This window comes from Myotis lucifugus, unplaced genomic scaffold (assembly GCF_000147115.1).
Source record: "Myotis lucifugus unplaced genomic scaffold, Myoluc2.0 scaffold_1305, whole genome shotgun sequence".
NCBI classification, from domain to species: domain Eukaryota; kingdom Metazoa; phylum Chordata; class Mammalia; order Chiroptera; family Vespertilionidae; genus Myotis; species Myotis lucifugus.
The window spans coordinates 12295-33955 of NW_005872353.1; the positions used below are offsets into that span (position 1 = coordinate 12295).

Consider the following 21661-nt stretch of genomic DNA (forward strand, 5'->3'; position numbering starts at 1 on the left):
TGAGCCTGATGAGCCACAGTAGCCTTAAGCAGATGGTCTAAGGAGAAGTTCAAATCTTCGCCCTTCCTTCCCTTTCTCCCTCCTTTCTTCTGTTCACTTAGCAAACACCCAAGACAGAGGCGCTGCTGGCCCTGTCTATAGGGAGCTCTCCCTGCAGAGCCTGGAGGCAGGGAGGCGCCGGTGGGACAGGGCAGGCGGGCAGGCAGGTTCAGCTGGAGGTGCAGTTGGTGGTGGTGGTGGAGACACAGTTAAGCCAGGGAGGTAGGCGGACCATGAGGGGCCAGTGATTTCCCAATGGGAGGCTGTCAGGCAGGCCTGCGGGCTCCTCAAAGCGCCCACGCACAGCCTCTCGGAGAAAATGAGGGACATTTCCTCGGGCTTTGCCCTCAGAGATGAGGAGTCTCTCGCTAACTGCCCTGGGATGACCTGCTGGCCTCTGATTTAATCTTGAAAGGACAGCTGAGAACAAAGCCAACGTGGAATGAAACTTATCTGGGAGAGACCGAGAGCTAGAGAGACAGAGAGATGGAGGCCCGGGACACCAGGCCCTGGATCCAGCCGTGCCTGAAGCCATCCTCCTCTGGACTTCACTGTGGCGTGAACCTGTAGGTATGCCTTGCCTTTTATTGCTTAAGCCATTTGGAATTGTATCTGTGCCACACGCACACGACAGAGTTCTCACTAATAGACAGGAAAGCATGCAGTGCGCTGGGGATCAGAACTCAGCGAGGTCACGGTCACCCTAATCTAACCTCGTGCCTAATCTAAATGCTCCCTGCTTCCAATATATCTTTTCAGGAGGCCTTTCCATACCCTCCAGAATTGGTTAGAGTTTGGGTCATAGGGTCCTCTAGGACCCAATCTTCTTACTTAACATTTGCAACAATTGCAATTATGTGGTCATGCTTTTAAAAAAAATTGATTTCAGAGAGAGGAAGGGAGAGGGAGAGAGAGATAGAAACATCAATAATGGGAGAGAAACATCAATGATGAGAGAGACAATCATTGATTGGCTGCCTCCTGCACACCCCCACACTGGGGATCGAGCCTACAGCCTGGGCCTGGGCCCTGACCAGGAATCAAACCGTGACCTCCTGGTTCATAAGTCGATGCTCAACCACGCAGCCACGCCGGCTGGACAGTCGTGCCATTTTTTAATTCTTAGCACCTCACACAGTGTGTGATGGATTGAAAATGCTGACGAGGTATTGAAAGAAAACAAGATGAATGCAGCTGGCAGAGAACCAGGGGGCTTTCCTGCAGGAGATGACCTGGGGCCTGGCCAGGGACAGTGACTCAGGCAGGATGGGCCAGGTCAGGCTGCCGCCACAACACCCTCTGATCCCCAGGGCAGACGGTTTCTTTCTTCCCCAGGTCCCAGGTCCTTCTGGGGTCAGCGGGGACTCTGCCCAGGTTTCCTCCCTTCAGGTCCCGGCGGATGGAGCCCCCGCCATGCCATCCGAGTGTGGCTAGGTCAGTGATGGCGAACCTTTTGAGCTCGGCGTGTCAGCATTTTGAAAAACCCTAACTTAACTCTGGTGCCGTGTCACATATAGAAATTTTTTGATATTTGCAACCATAGTAAAACAAAGATGTATATTTTTGATATTTATTTTATATATTTAAATGCCATTTAACAAAGAAAAATCAACCAAAAAAATGAGTTCGCGTGTCACCTCTGACACGCGTGTCAGAGGTTCGCCATCACTGGGCTAGTGGCTGTGGCAGGCTCGAGGAGTGTGGGGTGAATGACAGGCTGGCTGTTCACGTTCCCATCCGGACGTGACACAGATCACCCCCACTCCCCATTCATGGTCAATGCAAGTCCCGCAGATATGCCTCCCCTTAGGAGGAGGGGCGGGCAGCGAGGAGCTGGGGTGGGTGGCCTGCGAGCCTGGGGCTGCCCTGAGGAGTGAGATCTCTGTAGGTGAAGGAGGTGTGGAGGGCTTTCTAGAAGGAGAACAAAGCCTGGCCAGAGATTCAGCAGTGAAGGCGTGAGGGTGTATTCAAGGGAAAGCGGTGAGTAACCCGGTGACTGGGCGGAGAGGAGTCTGGACACGTGCGAGGCCATCTCCATGGCCACACGGGAGGGCGTGGGCAACTTGGCGGGCGACAGGAGCAATGGCAGGTGTAGTCGGGCAGGACCTGTGAGCGCGGTGGTTCAAGGTGACAGCCAAGCATGGATGGGGAGAATTGGAGAGGGCCGCTGAGAAAATGGGGCAGCCTGCTGGGGGCCAGGCAAGGGCTGCGGGAGCAGGCCAGTAAGTAGGTCCCTCTGTGGATGTGCTACAAAGATTTGTTCAATACGTATTAACCAGCCCGGCGCATGGCTCAGTGGCTGAGCATTGACCTATGAACCAGGAGATCACGGTTCGATTCCCGGTCAGGGCACAGGCCCGGGTTGCGGGCTCCATCCCGTGTGAGGTGTGCAGGGGCCAGCTGATCAATGACTCTCTCTCATCATTGATGTTTCTCTCTCTCTCTCTCTCCTTCTCCCTTCCTCTCTGAAATCAAGTAAAAATACATTAAAAACAAACAAACAAAGTTTGATGGTTCCACTCACCCACGTCCTCCGTGGGCACGTGGAGGAGGTGGATGCACAGAGAGGTGGGGTAGCCGCCGAGGGGACCACAGCCCCCAGGTGCTGAAATAGATGTTCTTCCCCCTGAACTCCAGCTGCCCCTCGTGTCTCCCTCCGCCCGGCGTACTCACACATTCCGAGGAAGAGGGTTGGGAATCGCTGACCCCTCTGGTCCTTTCAGGTCAAACATCCTAAGACAGAAGCAGAGGTGTTGCTAAATAAAAATTTCTGGGGGACATTGGTCCAGAAAACTCAGTCTCACCTGTGGTGGATTTGCAGCACATGCACATGTACTAAGCGATCTAATTCCATTGCTGACCAGTGAGAATGAAGTAATTAAACAGCTCAGTGCAACTGCGCCTGCATCGGGCTCCAAGAGCTTTCGATGCCTCCACCGGCCTGGGCTGGGGACCTGAGGTATGGGCGCCTCTCAGTTCCCAGGGTGGGGGGGCCACTCCATTGAGTGAGCATCCTACACCTGGGTGTGCACCCAGGGTTGCCCCGAAGCCAGTCTTTCCTGGAGCATCTCCACACAAAGATGGGGGCATGCAGCACTAGGTGGGAGAAGCCACAATCCATCCCAACGGGAAGAAGCTGGCTGGGCGGGGCCTAGGGGAGGGCGTGTGGGGTCCGAGGGCACCGTCCATAGCACTTTTCCAAGCTGATTTGGACTCTGCAAGGGTCCCCTTTTCACCTGGGTTTTATTTTATATTATTATTATTTTTTAATTCTCACCCAAGGATATTTTCCCATTGATTTTTAGAGAGAGTGGAAGGGAGGGGGAGAGACATAGAGAGACACATCGATTGTTTGCCTCCTGCATGCGCCCCAACCAGGGCCGGGGATCAAGCCTGCAACCAAGGTACATGCCCTTGACTGGAATCGAACCGGGGACCCTTTGGTCCACAGGCCACCGCTCTATCCACTGAGCCAAACCGGCTGGGGCTACCCTGGTTTTAGAAAATCCTCCTTCACTGTTTTAATTCTTTTCTCCTCCCCGTGCTCCTGGAACCACCCCTCCCCCCCTTACCCCTAAGTTCTCTGCTCATTGTCTTTTGGAAATCTGGGGCTCCTCAGCACAAACACAGACTCCCATTGGGCAACTTGGGGGCCCCTGGCTGCAGTTCTGTGCGTGCTCTGCCCCAGAGACTTCCTCAAAAGGGCAGGAAATGACCTCGCCAGGCAGAGCGCCCTGCGCCAGCCCCCACACGGGGTTTGCACGCGTTCCTGAAGGAGTAGGCGTTTGAACTCCACGCTCTGTACCTTGGGCAGGTAGCAACCCACAGGTGCTCAAGACATGGTTGCTGGAAGCCCAAGCAGTGGAGGTCAGTGCGATGGATGAATGTGAGGGGGTACGAGCACGCTGCTAGAGAGATGGCTAGGCATGGGAGGGTCTGTAGACAGCAGGTGGCTGTGGAGGAGGCACGCTTCCCGTCACCGCCCTGCCCCCAGGTCCTGCATGGCGCCTGGCCAGCGTGGGTGCCCATCCAGTTCCCGAGTGAAGCGGCGTGGCGGCCCTTTCTGTGAGTGGGGCATTGAGAACCAGGCTCTCGGCTGTGCCCAGGAAGGACAGGACTTTGCCTTTTAGGTGTTTTTCCCAGTGGCTGAGCACAGAGCCTGGCTCAGCAGAGGCTCCATAAATATTTGTGGAGCCCTAGCTGGTTTGGCTCAGTGGATAGAGCATTGGACTGCGGACTGGAAGGCCCCAGGTTCGATTCTGGTCAAGGGCACATGCTCAGGTTGTGGGCTTGATCCCCAGTAGGGGGGCGTGCAGGAGGCAGCCGATCAGTGATTCTCATCATTGATGTTTCTACCTCTCTCTCCCTCTCCCTTCCTCTCTGAGATCAAGAAACGTATATTAAAAAAATATTTGTGGAATGAATGACAGGGAAAGTAGATGTCAGGGCCCAGGGAGGTAATGGGGCGCCCAGGGGAGAGCCAAGTCCCCAGCTCTGAGCAGAGGGAGGAGGTTCCCAAATGCCAGAGGAGGGTGGGTGGTGAGGGCACAGGAGCCTGCACATGCCAGGCGAGCAGGGGGCTGGGGACAAGGACTGTTGGTGACATCCCTTTCCTCTTCAATGATGTTCCTCCAGCGCCGTGTCTCTCCCCAGGGCTGCACATTAGAATGACCTGGGGAGCTTTTAAAACACCCCCAATGCCTGCTCTGCACTCCCTGAGGCGCTCCCCTTCCTACCTTGTTAAAGAAGATCCGCTGGGGATTCCAGTATGTGGTGCAGGTTGAGCACACAGAGGCAGCTGTTAAACAACAACCCCGCAGAGGCGGGCTAAGGCTGGAAAGGTGCTGGAGAAGTTCCAGGAACCAGGAGAGGAGCCTTGAGACTTCCCAGCCAGGCTGGGGGGAAGGGGAGAAGGCCTTGGGGGCAGAGGGGCAGGTGGGTTTAGAAGGGGAGGCGGAGAGGAAGGGGCTGGCCAGGCAGTAGGATGGGGCGGGCAGGAGGGGTGAGATGACATGGGATGGAGGATTTCAGCGGAGAGCTGATGCAACAAGGAGGGGCCTGGAGTGAGAATGGCAGGGCGCTGGTGGGGGCGGGGAGCACAGGAGGCAGCAGGGCAGGAAAGCCGCCACGTGGGGCTTGGGAGCTGAGACCTGGAAGAAGTCCGGGAGTCGCCCCAAAGGGATGTCAGCGGGTAGCGCGACGGGACTCAGAAGAAGGAACTCTGAGGCCGAGATGGGGGCCACTCTGTCACACAGGGACACACGGAAGTCCACATGCACATACATGAGCGCGCACACGCACAAGCACACAAACGCATCCCCGTGCACGTACGCCCGCTGCAATCGGAGAGGTCCCGGCCTTGCGGGAGAGGGAGGGGACGGCAGAGCCAGAGGTCCCGCCCCGCCCCGCCGCGCCCCTGCTCGGGCTTGCGCAACAGGCGGCGGATCCGGCGGGCGCTGGCCGAGCTGCCGGAGCGGAGCCGAGGTGGGCGCGGGCGCGAGCGGGAGGAGCGGCCGGGAGCCGAGCGCGGGCGAGGGGTGTGTCCCCGCCGCGAGGGGCCCGGGCGGGGCGGGGCGGGGCGAGGCGCGGGGCGGGGCCCCGGCGCCTATAAAATCTCCCTCCTCCGGGACATAAACAAACCTCGCCTGGCTCTCCGCTTGGTCTCCGGAGTGCGCGCACGCCCATCCTCGCTGTTCCTCTCCGTTCTCGCCTGGCACCGCCAGCCTCGCTCCAGCGCCTGTTGCCTCTCCCTCTCCCTTGGGTAAGCCCATGCCCTCCTCTCGCCGGGCAGAGGGGGTCTGTCGCCTGTGGGCGCTGCTGCAGCCCCTGGACCGAGCTTTGTGGTCCCAGGAGCTGCGAGTGCGCGGCGACCCCGGGCGCGGGTGTGTGGAGGGCTGTGGGGTGCGCGCACCTCAGGAGCGGGAGGCTTCGACTAGGGAAGAGGAGGAAAAAAGACGAGTCCCCGCGCTTCTTTCCTGTAGCTGCGGATGCGGGGTCCTGGGGGTCGGGGAGAGCCGGCGGGGAACACCTGGATCCCCCTTCCCAAGGTTCTCCCAGAACCACCGCTGGCCGCGCTGAAGTGGGAGCAGGAGGAGAGCCTGGGGGGTGTGAACGCGTGTGTGTGGAGGGGGCTGTGGGGGTCGAGGCTGTGTCGCTGGAGAGGGGTGTCTGGGGAAGGAGGGATTGCGCGCGCGTGTGTAGAAAGGAGGTGGGTAGACGCTGGAGATGAGGCTGGAGAAGGGGTGTGGCTGTGTCTGGTTCCCAAACTGACTGAGCCGGAAAGGATATGTCTCTGCAAAACGGGGGCCGATTTAGCCTGGACGCCAGGGTGGTGTGTGTGTGTGTGTGTGTGTGTGTGTGTGTGTGTGTGTGTGAGAGGGAGAGAGAGAGAGAGAGAGAGAGAGAGAGAGAGAGAGAGAGAGAAAGAGAACAAGGTGTGTCACAGCTCCCACAACATGCGCAGGAGCCAGTGTGTGCGTGCGCTGCTGGGCAGGGTGCGCCCCCAGAGGTGGCCGGGGTTGGCGCTCTGGCTGCGGTGATAGGTGACCTGGCCCGGAGGGGTCCTGCGGGCCCCTGGTGGCCCTGCGCCCGCTGGGTTATGAATGGCGTCATTTTCGCCTCCACCCACCCTCCCCCGCTTTCCTCCTTGTCCCTGCCTGGCCTGCCCGGCCTGCTCTCCAGGGGAGAGAACAGCTGGAATGGCTCGGCCATCCCGGGAGCGCCTCCGCGGTCTCTGATTCAGCCCTGGGCAGGGCGTGCGCAGCGTGGTGGGGTCAGGGGAGAGGCACCGTCCCCGCCTCTGTCAAATGAGTAGCTGAAGCTGGGTTTAGTGGCTGGTTCTCTTAACCCACCCCCCACCCCATCCCTCTACCCTCACCCCCAACATACAAGCTCCCCCCGCCCGCCCAATTCTGCTGTCTGTCGCCTCTGCCTCTGTTGTCAGACACCCCTGCGGGCAGCGGCAGCCCCCATCTGTGGCGGGGGAGGGGGAGGTGCCTGGCAGCCGGTGTGGGGCAGAGGTTATCATGGCCAAGACCAGCTCTTCACAGATGTCCTGGGCACTTGAGGTTGTTGGGTGCCATTAGGTTCCTGGGAAAGATGGAATGTTCTAAGACAGTGGTTCTCAACCTCCTGGCCCTTTAAATACAGTTCCTCATGTTGTGACCCAACCATAAAATTATTTTTGTTGCTACTTCATAACTGTAATGTTGCTACTGTTAGGAATCGTCATGTAAATATCTGATATGCAGGATGGTCTTAGGCGACCCCTGTGAAAGGGCCAAAGGGGTCGCGACCCACAGGTTGAGAACCGCTGTTCTAAGAGAACCCGGCCGGTGGCCAAGGGGAGGGCTTCAGTCCCCTCGTACCACCCACCCGCCGTACCAGGCTTCTCAGCCACCTCGAAGGAACAAACGTCTAAATGCAAACCTTCGTGCTATGAAAACCCGGTTTCAGGGCACACCGTCCAGCTCCGCCTGCTCCTGTTGGCGTCTTTACTGAGTTTCCCGAAGGCGAATAGAAATAAGCAAGGCACAGAGAGAGCAAGCCCAGAGCCTGCCAGCAAGGGGCTCACCAGCCAGGGGAGAAGTGGGGGAGGCACAGACCACAGGCCTGGGTGCCCAGGGCTGGGGTGGCACAGGCTGGGGACGGGGTAGGCAGAGTCAGGAATTGTGAGACACCTCCAGAGGAACAGGGATCTGGTATCAGGAGCGAGAGCCGGGGTGCCCCTGACCTGTGACCTCCAGGATGAGCTGCAGGAGGGTGAGGAGGAAGGCTGTGCCGGCCGCGCCCCGTCACCTGGCGCCTGGCCCAGGGCCTGGCACGGGGGAGGAGCTCGGGCACTGGATGCCCAGGTGGTCTCCGCAGACAGGACAGCACAGGGTTTGGCTTCTCCTGGGGCAGCCGGCAAGGCCAGGTCTGCCGGCCGTTGCTTGGATCACTTGGAATGGATGGAGCTACACATTCGCACACCTGGCTGGTCCCCCCTCTTCCCGTTTTACAGTTGGGGACTGAGGCCCAGGGACAGGGAGCAACTCGCCAAGGCCCAGGTAGCACTGGAACCCGCCTCTCCAGACCCCGCTCCTGTGGGGATTGGAGGGATTGGAGATGCTATCAGAGGGTAGAAGTCAATCGATCTCGAGGAGTTTCTGGTGAGGAAACGTCCTGGACAGTATGCGGGCGGGTTTCGTGTGTTTACGTGTGTTTAGTGTACAGCAGGTGTTCTTGAGTCACGAACAGAAGCAGTCTGGCGAGAAAGAGCGCTGCATGCCTCCCTCCTCCCTCCTCCCTCCTCCCTCCTCCCTCCTCCCTCCTCCCTCGCTACCGCCCAGGGGTGGCTGCTGGGTTCAGGCTGCCCCCTCCAGGTTGGACTGAAGATCTGATCTGAGCTGGGGCCCCTGGGGTGCCTGGAACCTCCCGGCCTGAACTGCCTTGGTGTGGATGGGAAGGAAGGGTTCCATTGTGCTTCTCTGATGGGACCCAGCTCCAGGGAACCCCATCCAAGGCATGACTCAAGTTCCCTGAGCCTCCCAAAGGAAGCCAGGGCGATGACTCAGCATCTAAGATTCCAGTGGGAGGGGTCAGGGGAGGGGCAGGACATCTCTCTCCAGGTCAGCTGCCACATCCCCTCACCCCTAACATCCTCGAAACAGCTCTGGTTCTGCCTCAGCCGCGTTGGCTCCACTGAATGGATGAGCAAACTGAGGCCAGGGCTTTGAAGGGACTCGCCTGTAGCCACGGGGCTCAGAGTGGGAGAGCCAGGCTTTGAACCCAGAGAGTCAGACTTGAAAACCGGTGTTCTTTTCCCTGACACGTTGGGGTGATTGGAGAGCTGCCGGGGTGAGAGGCGTAGACAGGCAATTAGGGGCTCAGTGCCTCAGTTTCTTCCCCTGGAAAATGAGAATCATACCCTTGGCCTCATGAGGACGTGTAGTATTAACTAAGTTAATTCATGTTCAAGAGTTGAGAATAGGGCTCAGTCTGTGGGAACACCACGTAGGTTTCTGCCAGTAATTCGCACACATGACCTTCTCAAGGCATCTCCTCGGCCGGCCGTCAGGGCTAGGGACCTGGGGTCCTGGTTCATTGCAAGCTGCCCTTCCTGCCTCCTGGTCTCAGTCTGGTCCCGAGCCTGCCCCTCCTATTTGTCCCTTCTCTCTGCAGCTGACGACAGGGACTGCTGTGTGTCAGGCTCTGTTGCAGACCCGAGGATGAGTTCTCGAACGCTGCCCGGCCTCCCACTGGGCCGGCGCAGGCTTGCTGAAGGGGGTGTGCACAGAGGAGGGGGGGGCTTGGGTGCCAGTGGAGCCCAATGATGCTCCGGGTGGGTGTCCTGCGAGGAGAGACCTGGACCCCTGGGTGCCTGTGTTGGCAACACGGAATGGAACAGATTACAGAATTCGGGGCCACCGGCAGGTCTGTGTGGGATCCGGTCTTTGACTTTCCTTCCTGACAATTCCTGCCCACCCCGCCCACCTCTGGGGACCCTTCTGGAGACTTACAGCTTCAGGGGGCGTTCCTCCAACTGAGGTGGGAGCAAAGGAGACTCCGTAGCCGTCTGGAATGCCCCTGCGAGAGTTCATCCACTTTATACTCCCGCCTCCTTAAGGCGGTGGAGACCTCTAAACAAGTCTCACATGTACACCCAGGGGCAGCTCCGCTTACAGAGGTGGTGGGGACCGGGCTTTCATCCTGTTGCCCCATCCTGAGCCCGGCTCCACCCCATTGGCTTTGAGAAGGTTCTAGGCAGCCCCTCTGAGTGTGGGTACAAGAGGCATTCTTGAGGATGAGGTCTTTGTAAGGCTCCAGCCCGGGACCCTCACCCTGCCCCCGTCCACGCCATCGCCCGGCTCCCTGCTCTCTCCAGACGCTGTCTGTCCTGCAGGCGGGGTTGGGCGCCCTCCGGGTCCCCATGTTGCCCTCCTTGGACCATTCTGGACTGTGTTTCTCTCCTCACCCCCTGGGGCCCGAGGGCCTGGCGCTGAGCAGGCACTCCGGGTGGGTCAGAAGGAAACCTCCATTCGAGAAGGAGAGGCCTCAGGCCACAGTGTTAGGAAAGGTCCGAATGCCCCCCGGATGGAGGGTGGAAGGGCCGTGGCGGGGAGGGCACTGTCGCCGTGGCGAGCATCCCATCTCGGGTCACAGGGTTTGTAGGAAGAATCTGGTTCCACTTCCTCCGCGAACACTGGCCCCGTTTGTGTGCGTTCAACACACTACCTCCCGGGCCGTCCAGCGAGCTCAGCCTTGTCCCCCAGATTTGCAGAAAAACCCTGTAGCCTGACCCGTGGCCTCGGCTTCTGGTTATTACACGCGTCCCCTCAGACCAGGGGCGGGGAGGGCCATTGGGATGTTTATAACTTCATTCGCAGGCCATACAAAATGATCCCCTTAAAAAGCAGCCTGCGATATTTGGTCAAACATCGCATTAACTCACCCCTAGTGCCTTGGCAGGGCCAGACCACATGGTTTCGTGGGCCTTATGTGGCTGGCTGGTTGGACGTTCCCCACCCCTGCCTCAGACAGTCTGCCAAACAAATCGCTCCTGCTGCCTCCTGGCCAGTGTGGCTCAGTGGGTTGAGCTCTGGCCCATGCACCAAGAGGTCACGGGTTCAATTCCCGGTCGGGGCACATGCCTGGGTTGCCCACTCAGTCTCCAATAGGGGGTGTGCAGGAGGCAGCCGATCGATGTTCTTCTTGCATAGATGTTTCTATCTCTCTCTCCCTCTCCCTTTCTCTCTCTCTCTAAAATTGATAAAAAGATATTTTAGAAAAAATTGTTCCAGCTGCCAAAACTCCACCGAGCAGCTGCCTGCAGGTTTCGGGGTGGCGCTACAGAGAAGGGGGTGGGCAGTGATGACCACTGACCCTCTGCTTCTTGCTACCTGGGCCCAGACCCTCTCCCCGCCTCTCTGCAGGCCTGGGCTCCGGGGAGCGCAGAGGAATGCCGTGCCAGCTCCAGCCTTGCACCCGGGGGACGCGTGCCGGCGGGGCGGCCTGCTGTGCAGCGTTCCTGCTCCGTTCTTGCCACACCAGAGCATTCCTTGAATGCTGCCGAGTTGCAGGCTCCGTGCAAAGCACCGGGCGCCCCGGGAATTCCTGGTCTGGTTGTCTTCTCAACTATCATTCTCCACCTTCCTTCCCCGAAACTGGAGGGCGTTCTCGAAGGTCCTAATTGTTGACGAGGTTGATTACATAAGAAAAAACATTGAGGGCCCGGCTGGCAGGGCTCAGTGGTTGTGCGTCGCCCTATGAACCAGGAGGTCCCCGTTCCATTCCTGGTCAGAGCGCATGCCCGGGTTGCGGGCTTGACCTCCAGTGTGGGGTTTGTGGGAGGCAGCCGATCCATGATTCTCTCTCATCATTGATGTTTCTATCTCTCTCTCCCTTCTTCTCTGAAATCAATAAAAAACATATTATTTAAAAAAGAAAGAAAAAGATCTTGAGCGTGAAGGCCCCGAGTTTCAAATGTGCAGAAAGCATCCAGAAACCCGTGAACGGCCCTGCAGCTTGTCGCCAAAACCTCTTTGGCAAAGAAAGGACCGGAGAACATATCCACAGCAAGGTGGGGTGTCCAGGGCGTACCCCAAGGCTGCTTTCCATGAGGCCCATGGGACCCCGGCCTGTTCTCTGGAACCTTCCGGGAAGATGCTGAGCCCCTCTCCCGCTCCTCCTAGCAGCGCCCAGTGAGCTGGAAAGAACTGTGGCTGGAAGCCGCGTGCTGCGGAGCGGACAGCAGCCGGGCTGGTGCTGCCAGTCACAGTCGATGCCAGTTGTCAGCAATCTCTCTCTGCCTCATTAAAGGACTCCAGGAGGCCGTGATCCCCCCCTCTCCCCCCAACCTCCCCCTCACACACACACACACCTGCACCCACATCCTTGGGGCAGTTTTCCATCTTTCCCCGTGGGGAGCAGTCAGGCCTTTAGGGAGTCACGTGGGCCTTTGCTCTTGAGCCTCAGGTCCTGCCCCTGTGAGCTGGGATGATGACACCCACCCTCCCGGGCCTCCTTGCAGAATGAAGCCGTGGCCGCTCTTTCAAAGTGTGGAGTTGGCAGTTCCAGGAGCCCTCTGAGTCCTTCGAAGGGAGAAGAGGAAAATATAAGCGGTGGACTTTGCCCGAAGCCTGGCCTCCTCGTGGCAGCACCCTGGGGACTTTGGAGGGTGGGGGGAGATGCTGGTGAGCTCCCCCCCCCCAAGGCTCCCCCCAGCTCCCTTCCTTAGAGCATCCTACCTCGGCTAAGGTGGGCGCACAGTGTGTGTGCACATTTACTGCGAGCGGAGGTCATGGTCATCTGAGCTGTGAGGGTTGTTTTCACCTGCGCCAGCGTGACGCTCAGTGACCCGGGGCACATTTCCTACCGTCTCTGTGCCTCAGTTTCCCCATCCATGAAATGGTGCCTATTTGCTAGGGTTGCTCAAAGGGAGGGCAGAGTTCGGAGCCCAGCAAGCCCCACAGAAGTCGCCCCTGTTGCTGGGATCATGGGCGTCCGTGTGGGTTGCTCCTGGGCCAGTCCTGCTGGGGTGGCCGCATCCCGGAGACCCCTGCGCGTGTCGGGGATGTTTCTCGGCCAGACACCACCTCTGCCCCCATCGTGGAAGTTCCAGAGGCCCAGGAGGGCTTGCTGAAGAGGGTGTGTGCCCCGAAGTGCCCTAGGTGGATGCCCGAGCTGGAGGGAGGCTCCCGTCTCAGACAGCGAGGGGCCTGCGTCAGAAGCAGGACAGGGACTCCCAGGCAGACCCAGGCAGCGCTGAGCTGGGCCACGCCCTGGTGAGACGCCTGTGTCCGTGGCCTCTGCACAGCCCTGTCCCGCCTCGGTTCCCATCCGCCCAAGTTTCTCATGGACCATGTGATGCGCATGGAGCACAGGCTGCCTGTTTTACAGATGGGGGATGAATGCCGTGGTCAAAGTCATGTGGCGAGAGGGTGGCGGCATTCCCACGCCCGACTCATAAGCCAGGGTTCCTGCGGCTCCGCCGCAGCTTTTGAGAATGGCGGGCTGTGTCCCTCTCTTCACAGTTCTTCAGCTCTCAGGCGGCCTCAGCGTGCCTGAGGTGCCTCTGCCCGCTGCCCTCCGGTCCTCGGGGTCACGGTCTTGCCTTCTCCCGGCAAATCCCAGGCTTGGCTTCCCCTGGAAGCCAGGAGGCCCAGCTCCTTGCTGACTGTCCCCTGGGCCTGTTGGACTGGAAAGGGATCTGCCTAGCCCCTGGGCCTTCCTTACTCAGGGACCAGCGTCGCTAATGGAGAGGAGACCCCCGAGGTGGCACGTTGGGTCTGATCGTTGAAAACTCATGTGGTGTTTGCCAGGCGTCTTCTGTGTCTCCCCACCCCCACCCCCGCCCCCCGATCCTTGCTGGATCGCTGTGAGGCTAACGGCGTATAAAACACAGGCTGTGTCCTCATAGATGTCCCTGGTCTCTGAGGCAACCAGGAAGGGAAACTGCACTGGTTGATTAAGCAGCTATTTAGCAGGTTCTATGTGCCAGAGTTTAAGCCCCACTGGTACTCACCGGGAGCAGGATTATTTATGCCCATTTTACAGGTGAGCAAACCGAGGCTAAGAGGTTAGATAACTTGTTGGGAATCACAGATCTGATACATGATGACGGCCAGGTCTGACCCTCCAGTCTTCCCCTAGCTCCTGGCCACCTGCCGCTTATCTGACGTTGGTTTTCTCTGAATTCCTTCTGGGAGGGCAGAGCGAAAGGAAGACGTGGTGATAGGAACCCGTCTGGCAGCTGGCGGGTGACGTGGGCCCCGGTCTTGGCACCGAGTGGGTTTTAGCGGAAGGAGCCCGGTCCGACTAACTCCCTGTCTGGAGGGCCTCCCGCCTGCGCTTCCTGGAGGGACCGCACCATCCACCCTCCTGCCCGATGGAGCGGGAGGCCCAGGAGGGACATCTGGGCTCCTACCCACGGCGCCGCAGGTGGCCTTGCCCTGCACTCGGTCTGTTGAATGATGACCTTGGCCCTTTTCAGCCCGACATTCTGGGCTGGGACTTTCCAGGAGGCGGCAGAGGGGGGCGGGCACTGGCATCCAGCGCTCGGCCTCAAGCCCAGGGGAGAACCTGCTGAGCCAAGCAGGGCCTTGAGCGGTGGGGGGTGACCCCTGGTGTGGGTGGGGGGGCATCAGTAGAGCAGCCCCAACCAGGTAACCCCCCACCGCCCCTCCCTCCCAGCGAAGGTCAGCGTTGCCTACAAGGCAGTGTCCACGCGGGACCTGCTCCTTCCTGTGGGCCTCCTGGTCTTGGGGTTGTGCATTTGAACCCACAGCGAAACTTCTGGAGGGAGAGTGAGATGAAGCAGTAGGAGTGTGACACAGCATAGCGGCCTCTTGTCCCGGCCACCCATCTGTGCTGACCCATCTCAGGATGTGCCTCCAACCCCTGGGACTTCAGCCTCGTCCTCAGAAACCTACAGCTGGCCAGTGTGTGAGTATGTGAGAGTGTGAGTGAGAGTGTGAGTGCGTGTGAGTGTGAGAATGAGTGTGTGAGAGTGTGAGTGTGTGTGTGAGTGTGAGTGTGAGAATGTGAGTGTGTGTGTGAGTGTGAGTGTGAGAGTGTGTGTGTGTGTGAGAATGTGAGTGTGTATGTGTGAGAATGTGAGTGTGTGTGTGAGTGTGAGAGTGTGAGTGTGAGAGTGTGAGTGTGAGAGTGTGTGAGTGTGTGTGTGTGTGAGAATGTGAGTGTGTGAGAGTGTGTGTGAGAATGAGTGTGTCAGTGTGAGAGTGAGTGTGTGTGTGAGAATGTGAGTGTGTGTGAGAATGTGAGTGTGAGAGTGTGAGAGTGAGTGTGTGTGAGAGTGTGAGTGAGAGTGTGTGTGAGTGTGAGTGTGTGAGAGTGAGTGTGTGAGTGTGTGAGTGGGTGTGTGGGCACAGGAGATAGAATAAGAGTCAGATCTACCAGATACTCTGCATTCATACAGGAACCGCCCTAGGCCAGTGGTTCCTAACCAGGGCGGTTTTGCCCCCAGAGGGCATTTGGCAAAGTGCACAGATGTTTTCAGTTCTCACCGGGGGAAGGGAAGGTGGGTGTGTGCTATTGGCATCTGGGGGCGAGGCCAGGGGGCTGCTGACCTGCTGTGTAGCGCCAGCCTCCACCACCAACGATGACCCACCCAGGCCCCGGGTGGGCAGGTCGGGGTGGGGAACTGTGCCCTGGAGATACGGCGGTCACGGAGGCCACCTCCGCCCCAGCCTGCAGGACAGCGCGGCCTCGTGGGGCAGGCCCGTCAGGACTGGCCCGATGAGTGGGCGGTGCTGGGGGACCCTGGGGCCTACCTGCCCCATGAGATGGGGGCTCCGCGGGCCAGGACCGGGTCTGCTGGTTCGTGGCCATGCCCCCCCTTGTCACATGGTAGGGCCCCGTCCACAAGGCTGTTACGGGTGCTTCACTCCGTGCTGGGCACATGAGGGCCTGGCCCAGGAAGCCACGTCCGGATGAGTCACCGTTTGGAACTGAGCTTCCTGAACCCCAGGGGTCTTTGAGGCCAGGTCTTGCCTCATGGGGTAGGGGCAGGTGGGAGGGAGGGGGAACCCGGGGCTGCTGGGGGGGGGGTCAAGCTTTTTTCCCTGGCTTCATCCAAAGCATGTCTGTTTCCCTCCCCCCTCTTTTTTGGGGGGAAGGGTGTATGTAAATCTGTTTTTTTATATTGAACTTCCTTATAAGATTTGCTTTAGACAAACAGCCTCAGAAATACACGTTTGCAGAGTTCAAGGCAACAGAGATAGGGCAGGTGTTGGCCTTCAACCGGCCCAGGTTGGCAGGATGGGGCAGCCAGCTGTCTCCCTGCCCATTGCCCCGGAGTGGGCAGCCTTGGGCATTCGGGCAGTGACCTAGATGGAGGGCCAGGCTCCGCCCTCCCTGCCGGGCATTTGCACTCATTAAAGGCAGGCCGTCCCAGGCCTGCAGCGCCCCCACCCCCAGGGACAAAGAGTGCAGAGGCTGCCTCTGCTGTGCTTTGTGTCCCTGCAGGCTCGGGGTCCTGGGGCGCTTCCCGGTGTAACCAGGGTGTCAGCCTCAGCTGTAGGGGCCAGAGGACTCTGCTCGGGGACTGTGCTGTGCCCCGTTGGATGATTAGCTGACCATCAGCATCGTGGTCTCCACCCACTGGACGCCAGTAGCATCTCCCAGTCATGACACAAGTGTCTCCAGCCCGGCCGGCATGGCTCAGTGGTGAGCGGTGACCTATGAACCAGGAGGTCACGGTTCGATTCCTGGTCGGTCAGGGTATGTGCCTGGGTTGTGGGCTCGATCCCCAGTGTGGAGTGTGCAGGAGGCAGCCGATGAGTGATTCTCTCTCACCATGGATGTTCTGTCTCTCTCTTCCTCTCTGAAATCAATAAAAAAATATTTTTTTAAAATATCTCCAGCTCAAGGCTGGGCTCCCTGAGCCCCCTCCGGCTCCATACTCAGCAATTCTCAAATATTTAAGGGAGACTGGCCAGTTTTCAGCCTCTGAGTTTAGCCCTAGGTGGTTTTGCTCAGTGGCTAGAGCATCAGCCTGCGGACTGAAGGGTCCTGGGTTTGATTCCTGTCAGGGGTACATGCCTGGGTTGTGGCTCTATCCCCAGTAGGCGGCATGCAGGAGGCAGCTGATCAAAGATTCTCTTTCATTATTGATGTTTCTCTCTCTCTCCCTCTCCCTTCCTCTCTGAAATCAACCAAAATATATATTTTAAAAAAGAGTAAATTTAAACACAGGCCTTGCTATTAAGCTGCATAAACCCTATTCATCTATTCAGCAAGCGAGTGGTGGCCCCACTTTGCCCCTGGTGTAATGGCAGGAGCCACAGGTGGGCCAGGTGGTCATACAATTAGGCTTCCCCTCCTCGGAGCCCACGAGGGTGGGGGTGGGGGCTGAAGAAGGCCTGGGAGTTGTGGGGGCGGGGGGCTGAAGAAGACCTGGGGGTTGGGAGGGGGGCTGTCTGAGCCCGGCCAGGGCACAGTGGCAGACCCCACTCTCACCCTGGGTCCTGTCACTCTCTGCAGGGGGGTGGCACTGCCTGGGCTTCTGGAAGGCTCTCTAGGCTGTGTAGGCGATGTGGCCGTGGGGCCAGAGTCTCGGGACCATGAACACGCTGAGTTAGCAAGGCTGTCCGACCTCGGCTTTTCATGCCTTCGGCCTCCGGGCTGGCTGCTGCCCAGGAATGCTGGCAAATATAAAACCGACTTTGTTTTCAGAATGTTCTGGAACCTGGACTCCAGAGGCTGCATAAAGGCATTCCTGTGGGGCTGGTTATCGACTGGGGGGAATTATATGGGGCCCAGACCAGAGCGTCGCACGGGAGGGGATCTGCCCCCAGAATGCCATGTGTCAGCGCCGGGGCGGAAGGAGGCGGCCGGGCTGTGCTGCCGGCTGACCTCTGAGAGGCCTCGCCAGGAGGGTCCTGGGGATTCCGGGAGCCGGGCCTTGGACCAGCCCACCTGGTGGGATTTCAGAGGCTGCGCTCTCTCCGGCGTGGCGTCCGTGGGGCCCTGGGGAGCTGGGGGCCTGGGTTTCTGCTCCGGAGCATGACAATGGAGGGCCTCGCTGGCCTGGTCTTCAGCAGGTTGCCTGGTCTGTCCAGGATGCAGGGGGCCGGGTCTGTGAGCGGGGACCTGGACGCCTGCGGCTTCCTCCCTGTCCCTGCCGCCGGCTGTGGCGCTCACCCTCACTCTGGGACTGTGTGCCTCGCCCCAGTGTTGGTGGGGGCTTCACTTGCCTTTATCTGAGAATAAATATTTATATCTCCAGCTCCCAGACCAAGCTCCCGGGCGTGTGCTCAGTACACGCCCCGCCCAAGCCCGGCTCCTGGGGAGTGGGTGACGGCAGATCCGCCCTCTGGGACCCTGTTCCTCGCCTCTGTCCTCTGCTCCTGCCGCGCCACAGCCAGCGGGCCTCCTCTGCCCCCAACCCCAGCTGCTTTGGCTCCTTTTGTTTGAAAATCCCACCTCCAGCCTGGCAGGCCCCGGGCTGGAGGCTGCCCCTGCTGGGGACACTCGGAGGGTGAAGGAGGAGGAAGTGTGTGCCATGCCTGCACATGGCGGGCCTCCCGTGACCTCCTGTCCCCTTTTGCCTGTCAACCTGGGGATACAGTTCTCCTAAAATGCAGCGAGAAATGTCCTGGGTGGTGGGGGGTCTGGACTGGTTCTGAGAATCAATCTGTCTGTTTCATTAGCAACGTGGTTGCGTCCATGAGCCTCAGTTCCTGTCTCAGGGGCAAGGCTGGGATGGTGATGTGGGTATGAGGGCCCTTGTGGCCTGTAGGAGGGGCCTGGTGACCTGTAGGAGGGGCCTGGTGACCTGTAGGAGAGGCCTTATTGCCTGTAGGAGGGGCCTGGTGACCTGTAGGAGGGGTCTGATGACCTGTAGGAGGGGCCTGGTGACAGGTGCAGAAGGTAGAAGCTGCGGGGTAGAGTGAGGGCTTGTTTTCGAGCCTCGGATCTGCTTCCTTCAGGAACCATCTCTCAGCAGGAAGTGCTAACCTCCTGGCCTTTGTCCCCTCCCAGGCAGGTGACAGCAGGGACATGTCTCGGGAGCTGCAGGACGTGGACCTGGCCGAGGTGAAGCCTTTGGTGGAGAAAGGGGAGGTGAGTGGAGATGCTCCTGGTCCCCCCATCACATGCACAGTCATACAAGGACACACGTGTGTGCACAACATGAACACATACACACACATGTGTCCACTACTTCCTTGTTTCCACGGGTCTCCTTGTCCAGGTGTGCAGAGGCACAAAGGTACCTGTTCCAGGCCCAGCGTGGCCACTACGTGCTCTGGCACTGTGGGCCGGGCCCCTGCCCACAATCTGGGCTTCTCTGCCCACACCTCCCTGATCCCATATGCAAAGGAGGGCATTGAACTAGAGCTCCTCTAGGCGCCCCCCACCTCTGACATCTGTGGTTCTGGAACATGCGACCGGAAGCCCACTGCCCACAGGCTCTGTCTACCCCCTCGTTTCGAGGTGAAGGTCACACACATCCCCTGGGGCCCGCCTGCCTGGCTTCAGATCCTGGCCGTGACACTCGGCAGCTCTGTGTCCACCGCTGGCAAATGCGCCAACCTTCATGCTCCAGTTCCCTAGCTTTACACCAGTGACACTGGGACTCATGTCCTGGGGCCACAGTGAGGACGGAGTGGGCTGCTGCCGCCTGGCGCCGAGGAGATAAGCTGTGCGCCTGAGCTCCTGCTGCCACAGCTCTTATCATCTTGTCGGCCAAGCCTTTCATGTCAGCCAGGCCTCCCTGGGAAAGAGCCGGCCCTGCCCTGCGGCCCAGCAGGCAGGTCCCTCCTGGCCTGGCCTTTCTGACGTTGGCTTTACATTATGGAAATGCGACGAGCCTTCACATTTGCTGTGGAAGTGACGTCGTATTTTAAACCATGTTCCCTTCCCAGCTCTCACTGAGAGGCAACACTGCCTGTGATGATGCCTCTTTTCAAAAATGTAAAGTTCAGGCTCAAAAGTGAAGTTACCCTAAGGCGGGTGGGAACCATTTTTTTTGCCAAAGGCCACTTGGATATTTATCACATCATTCGCAGGCCATACAAAATTATCAACTTAAAAACTAGCCTGCTGTATTTGGTCAAGCATTTCATGAACTCACCCCTAACACCTTGGCAGGGCCAGACACCATGATTTCAAGGGCCTTACACGGCCCGTGGGCCGGACGTTCCCCACCCCTGTTCTAAGGTCAGCCAAGTGCTTTCCAAGTAGGAATCAGCACGAAGACCAGGTCCTGCGAGCCTGGGCCACTGCGTCCCTCGGGTTCTCTCGTGCTAACAGCAGGATGGGAACTGGGTTCTGGGATTGTTCCCGTTTGACAGAGAGGAAGTTGAGTCTCGTGGAGCGTAATATGTCCTCGGTCACGTAGTCACACTGTGGGCGGGGCCTGGAGCCAAGCCAGACCAGCTGCCCGTGGTGAATGACTGCTCATCGGGCTCCTCGGTGACGCTGGGTGTGGCCGCTCTGGTTTAGCTCGGTCGCGTCACAGACTTTCCCTTCTGAGTTTTACAGACACAGACACTCATCTCTGACGGGAGGGGAGCCGCCCGCGTGGGTGGCAGCTGCGTTTAGAAGCCGCCAAACCCTTGTTAAGATTGTACATTCAGGGTCTGCAAGCGTGTTCTGTGAAGGGCCACATAGGAACTACCGTAGGCTCTGCGGGCCATACCGTCGTGGCAACCACTCAGCTTCACGATTACGGCATGAAGGCAGCCATAGCAACATGGAAGTGAACGGGCTTGCTGTGTTCCAATAAAACTTTATTTACAAAAGCAGCTGGTGGGCCTTCGTCTGCTGGCCCATGCTGTTCACCGTGCATGCTCCACATCCGGATAGCTCTGGTGCAAGATGGGCTTTGGGCTGGAAACAGAATTGTAGGACTGAGGGAAATGCATAGAGGTCTCTGTTCTCCGTGTCCACTCACGAGAGACTGAATTTTAATCCAGAAGACGGGCAGCCAGGGAAGAAATGTGAGGAGAGATTTAAAAGTGTAGCACATGGGCGGAGGTCAGGAGACCAGGTCATAGGTAATTACAGTCTTGTCTCCCACAAGCTTGTGGTCAGCTGAGACCTTCAGATCTTTTTCACACCGAGGCAGTAGTTAAAAAGGAACCCAGCTAATGCGTCTCCTTTCCTGCCGGACTGTTCTTTGAGATGAAAAGTCACCCTTTGTGAGGAATTAGGGAGGCTCCGCAGAGGAGGGAGGGTAGATCCAGGCTCAGGGCTTGGAGAAGCAAGGAACCTTGATGAAACTGACCATCTCTCTCTTCTCTCCACAGACCATCACCGGCCTCCTGCAGGAGTTTGATGTTCAGGCAAGTAGAGGCTGTGGACGCCCTCCCCTTCCCACTCTGTGTTCTCTCTCCCTCCTCCTCCCAATGGTGCGAAGTAGATCATGGTTCAGACACTGGGGGCGAGGGGAGAGGGGGAGCTAGTTTCTCACACTTGGCTCCTCCCTGCAGAGCAGCTGGTTGGAGTTCTGGCCAGGGAAGCCTGTGGCAACAACTCCCCACGCCCCCCTGGACACTGTCGATCTGGGCAGAGCTGTGGGGGGCGGGGGGATGGGGAGCAGTGGGTGGGTTTGGGACCCTGTGATGGGAGGGAGCAGAAGCAGGCTCGATGTTCTCAGCTCTGCCTGGGAAAACGAACCTGGCTTCTTCGTGGCTCACTGGCTCCATCGCTGCTCAGGGCGGGCCTCAGGCGGTGGGAACGGCTGCCTCTTGAGTGTTGTCTAAGAACAAACGTTCAGGACAGTGGGCTGGCTCTCTTGGCTGAGGGGCGGCTCAGAACCTCAGGACCTGTAATTCCTAGACTCATTAGTGATCCCAGAGTTTGGGGGCCCCAGGCCGTGCTGGGCCCTGGGGATGGGACAGGAAGCCTGGGCACAGCGGGGCCCTGTGGGCTTCCTGGAGAAGAGGGAGGTCAGGAGCAGATGCAGGTGGATGCACATCACTCAGTCTCCCGCCTCCAGCCCCTCTGAGCGCTGCGTCTCCACCATCCATTCTGCTCCCTTTCCCCCAGACAACTCCCCTCTTCCTCCTGGATCCCATATTTCAGTGACTGGCCCACCCCCCGTGTCCAGAGGCGGGGCGTCTGGGCATTGCCCTTGGGTGAAGGGGAACGAGTGGCAGAGGGTTTGGGAACGTTG

The 21661-nt window shown here is 58.8% G+C and overlaps 1 protein-coding gene across 4 annotated transcripts in view; it reads left to right on the top strand.

Moving 5' to 3' along the window:
* Nucleotides 1-5652: 5652 nt before the first annotated feature.
* NDRG1 (N-myc downstream regulated 1) overlaps nt 5653-21661 on the top strand; it is a 37842-nt gene continuing 21833 nt past the window's right edge. Inside the window, exons 1-3 of one of the 4 annotated variants that reach the window (XM_023748354.1) lie at nt 5653-5800; nt 18523-18603; nt 20793-20828. In XM_023748354.1, coding sequence (XP_023604122.1) covers nt 18541-18603; nt 20793-20828 — 99 coding nt within the window. In that variant the 5' untranslated portion in view covers nt 5653-5800; nt 18523-18540. The remainder of the gene's footprint in view (nt 5801-18522; nt 18604-20792; nt 20829-21661) is intronic. The other 3 variants (XM_006107622.3, XM_023748355.1, XM_023748356.1) reach the window with 3 other exon arrangements.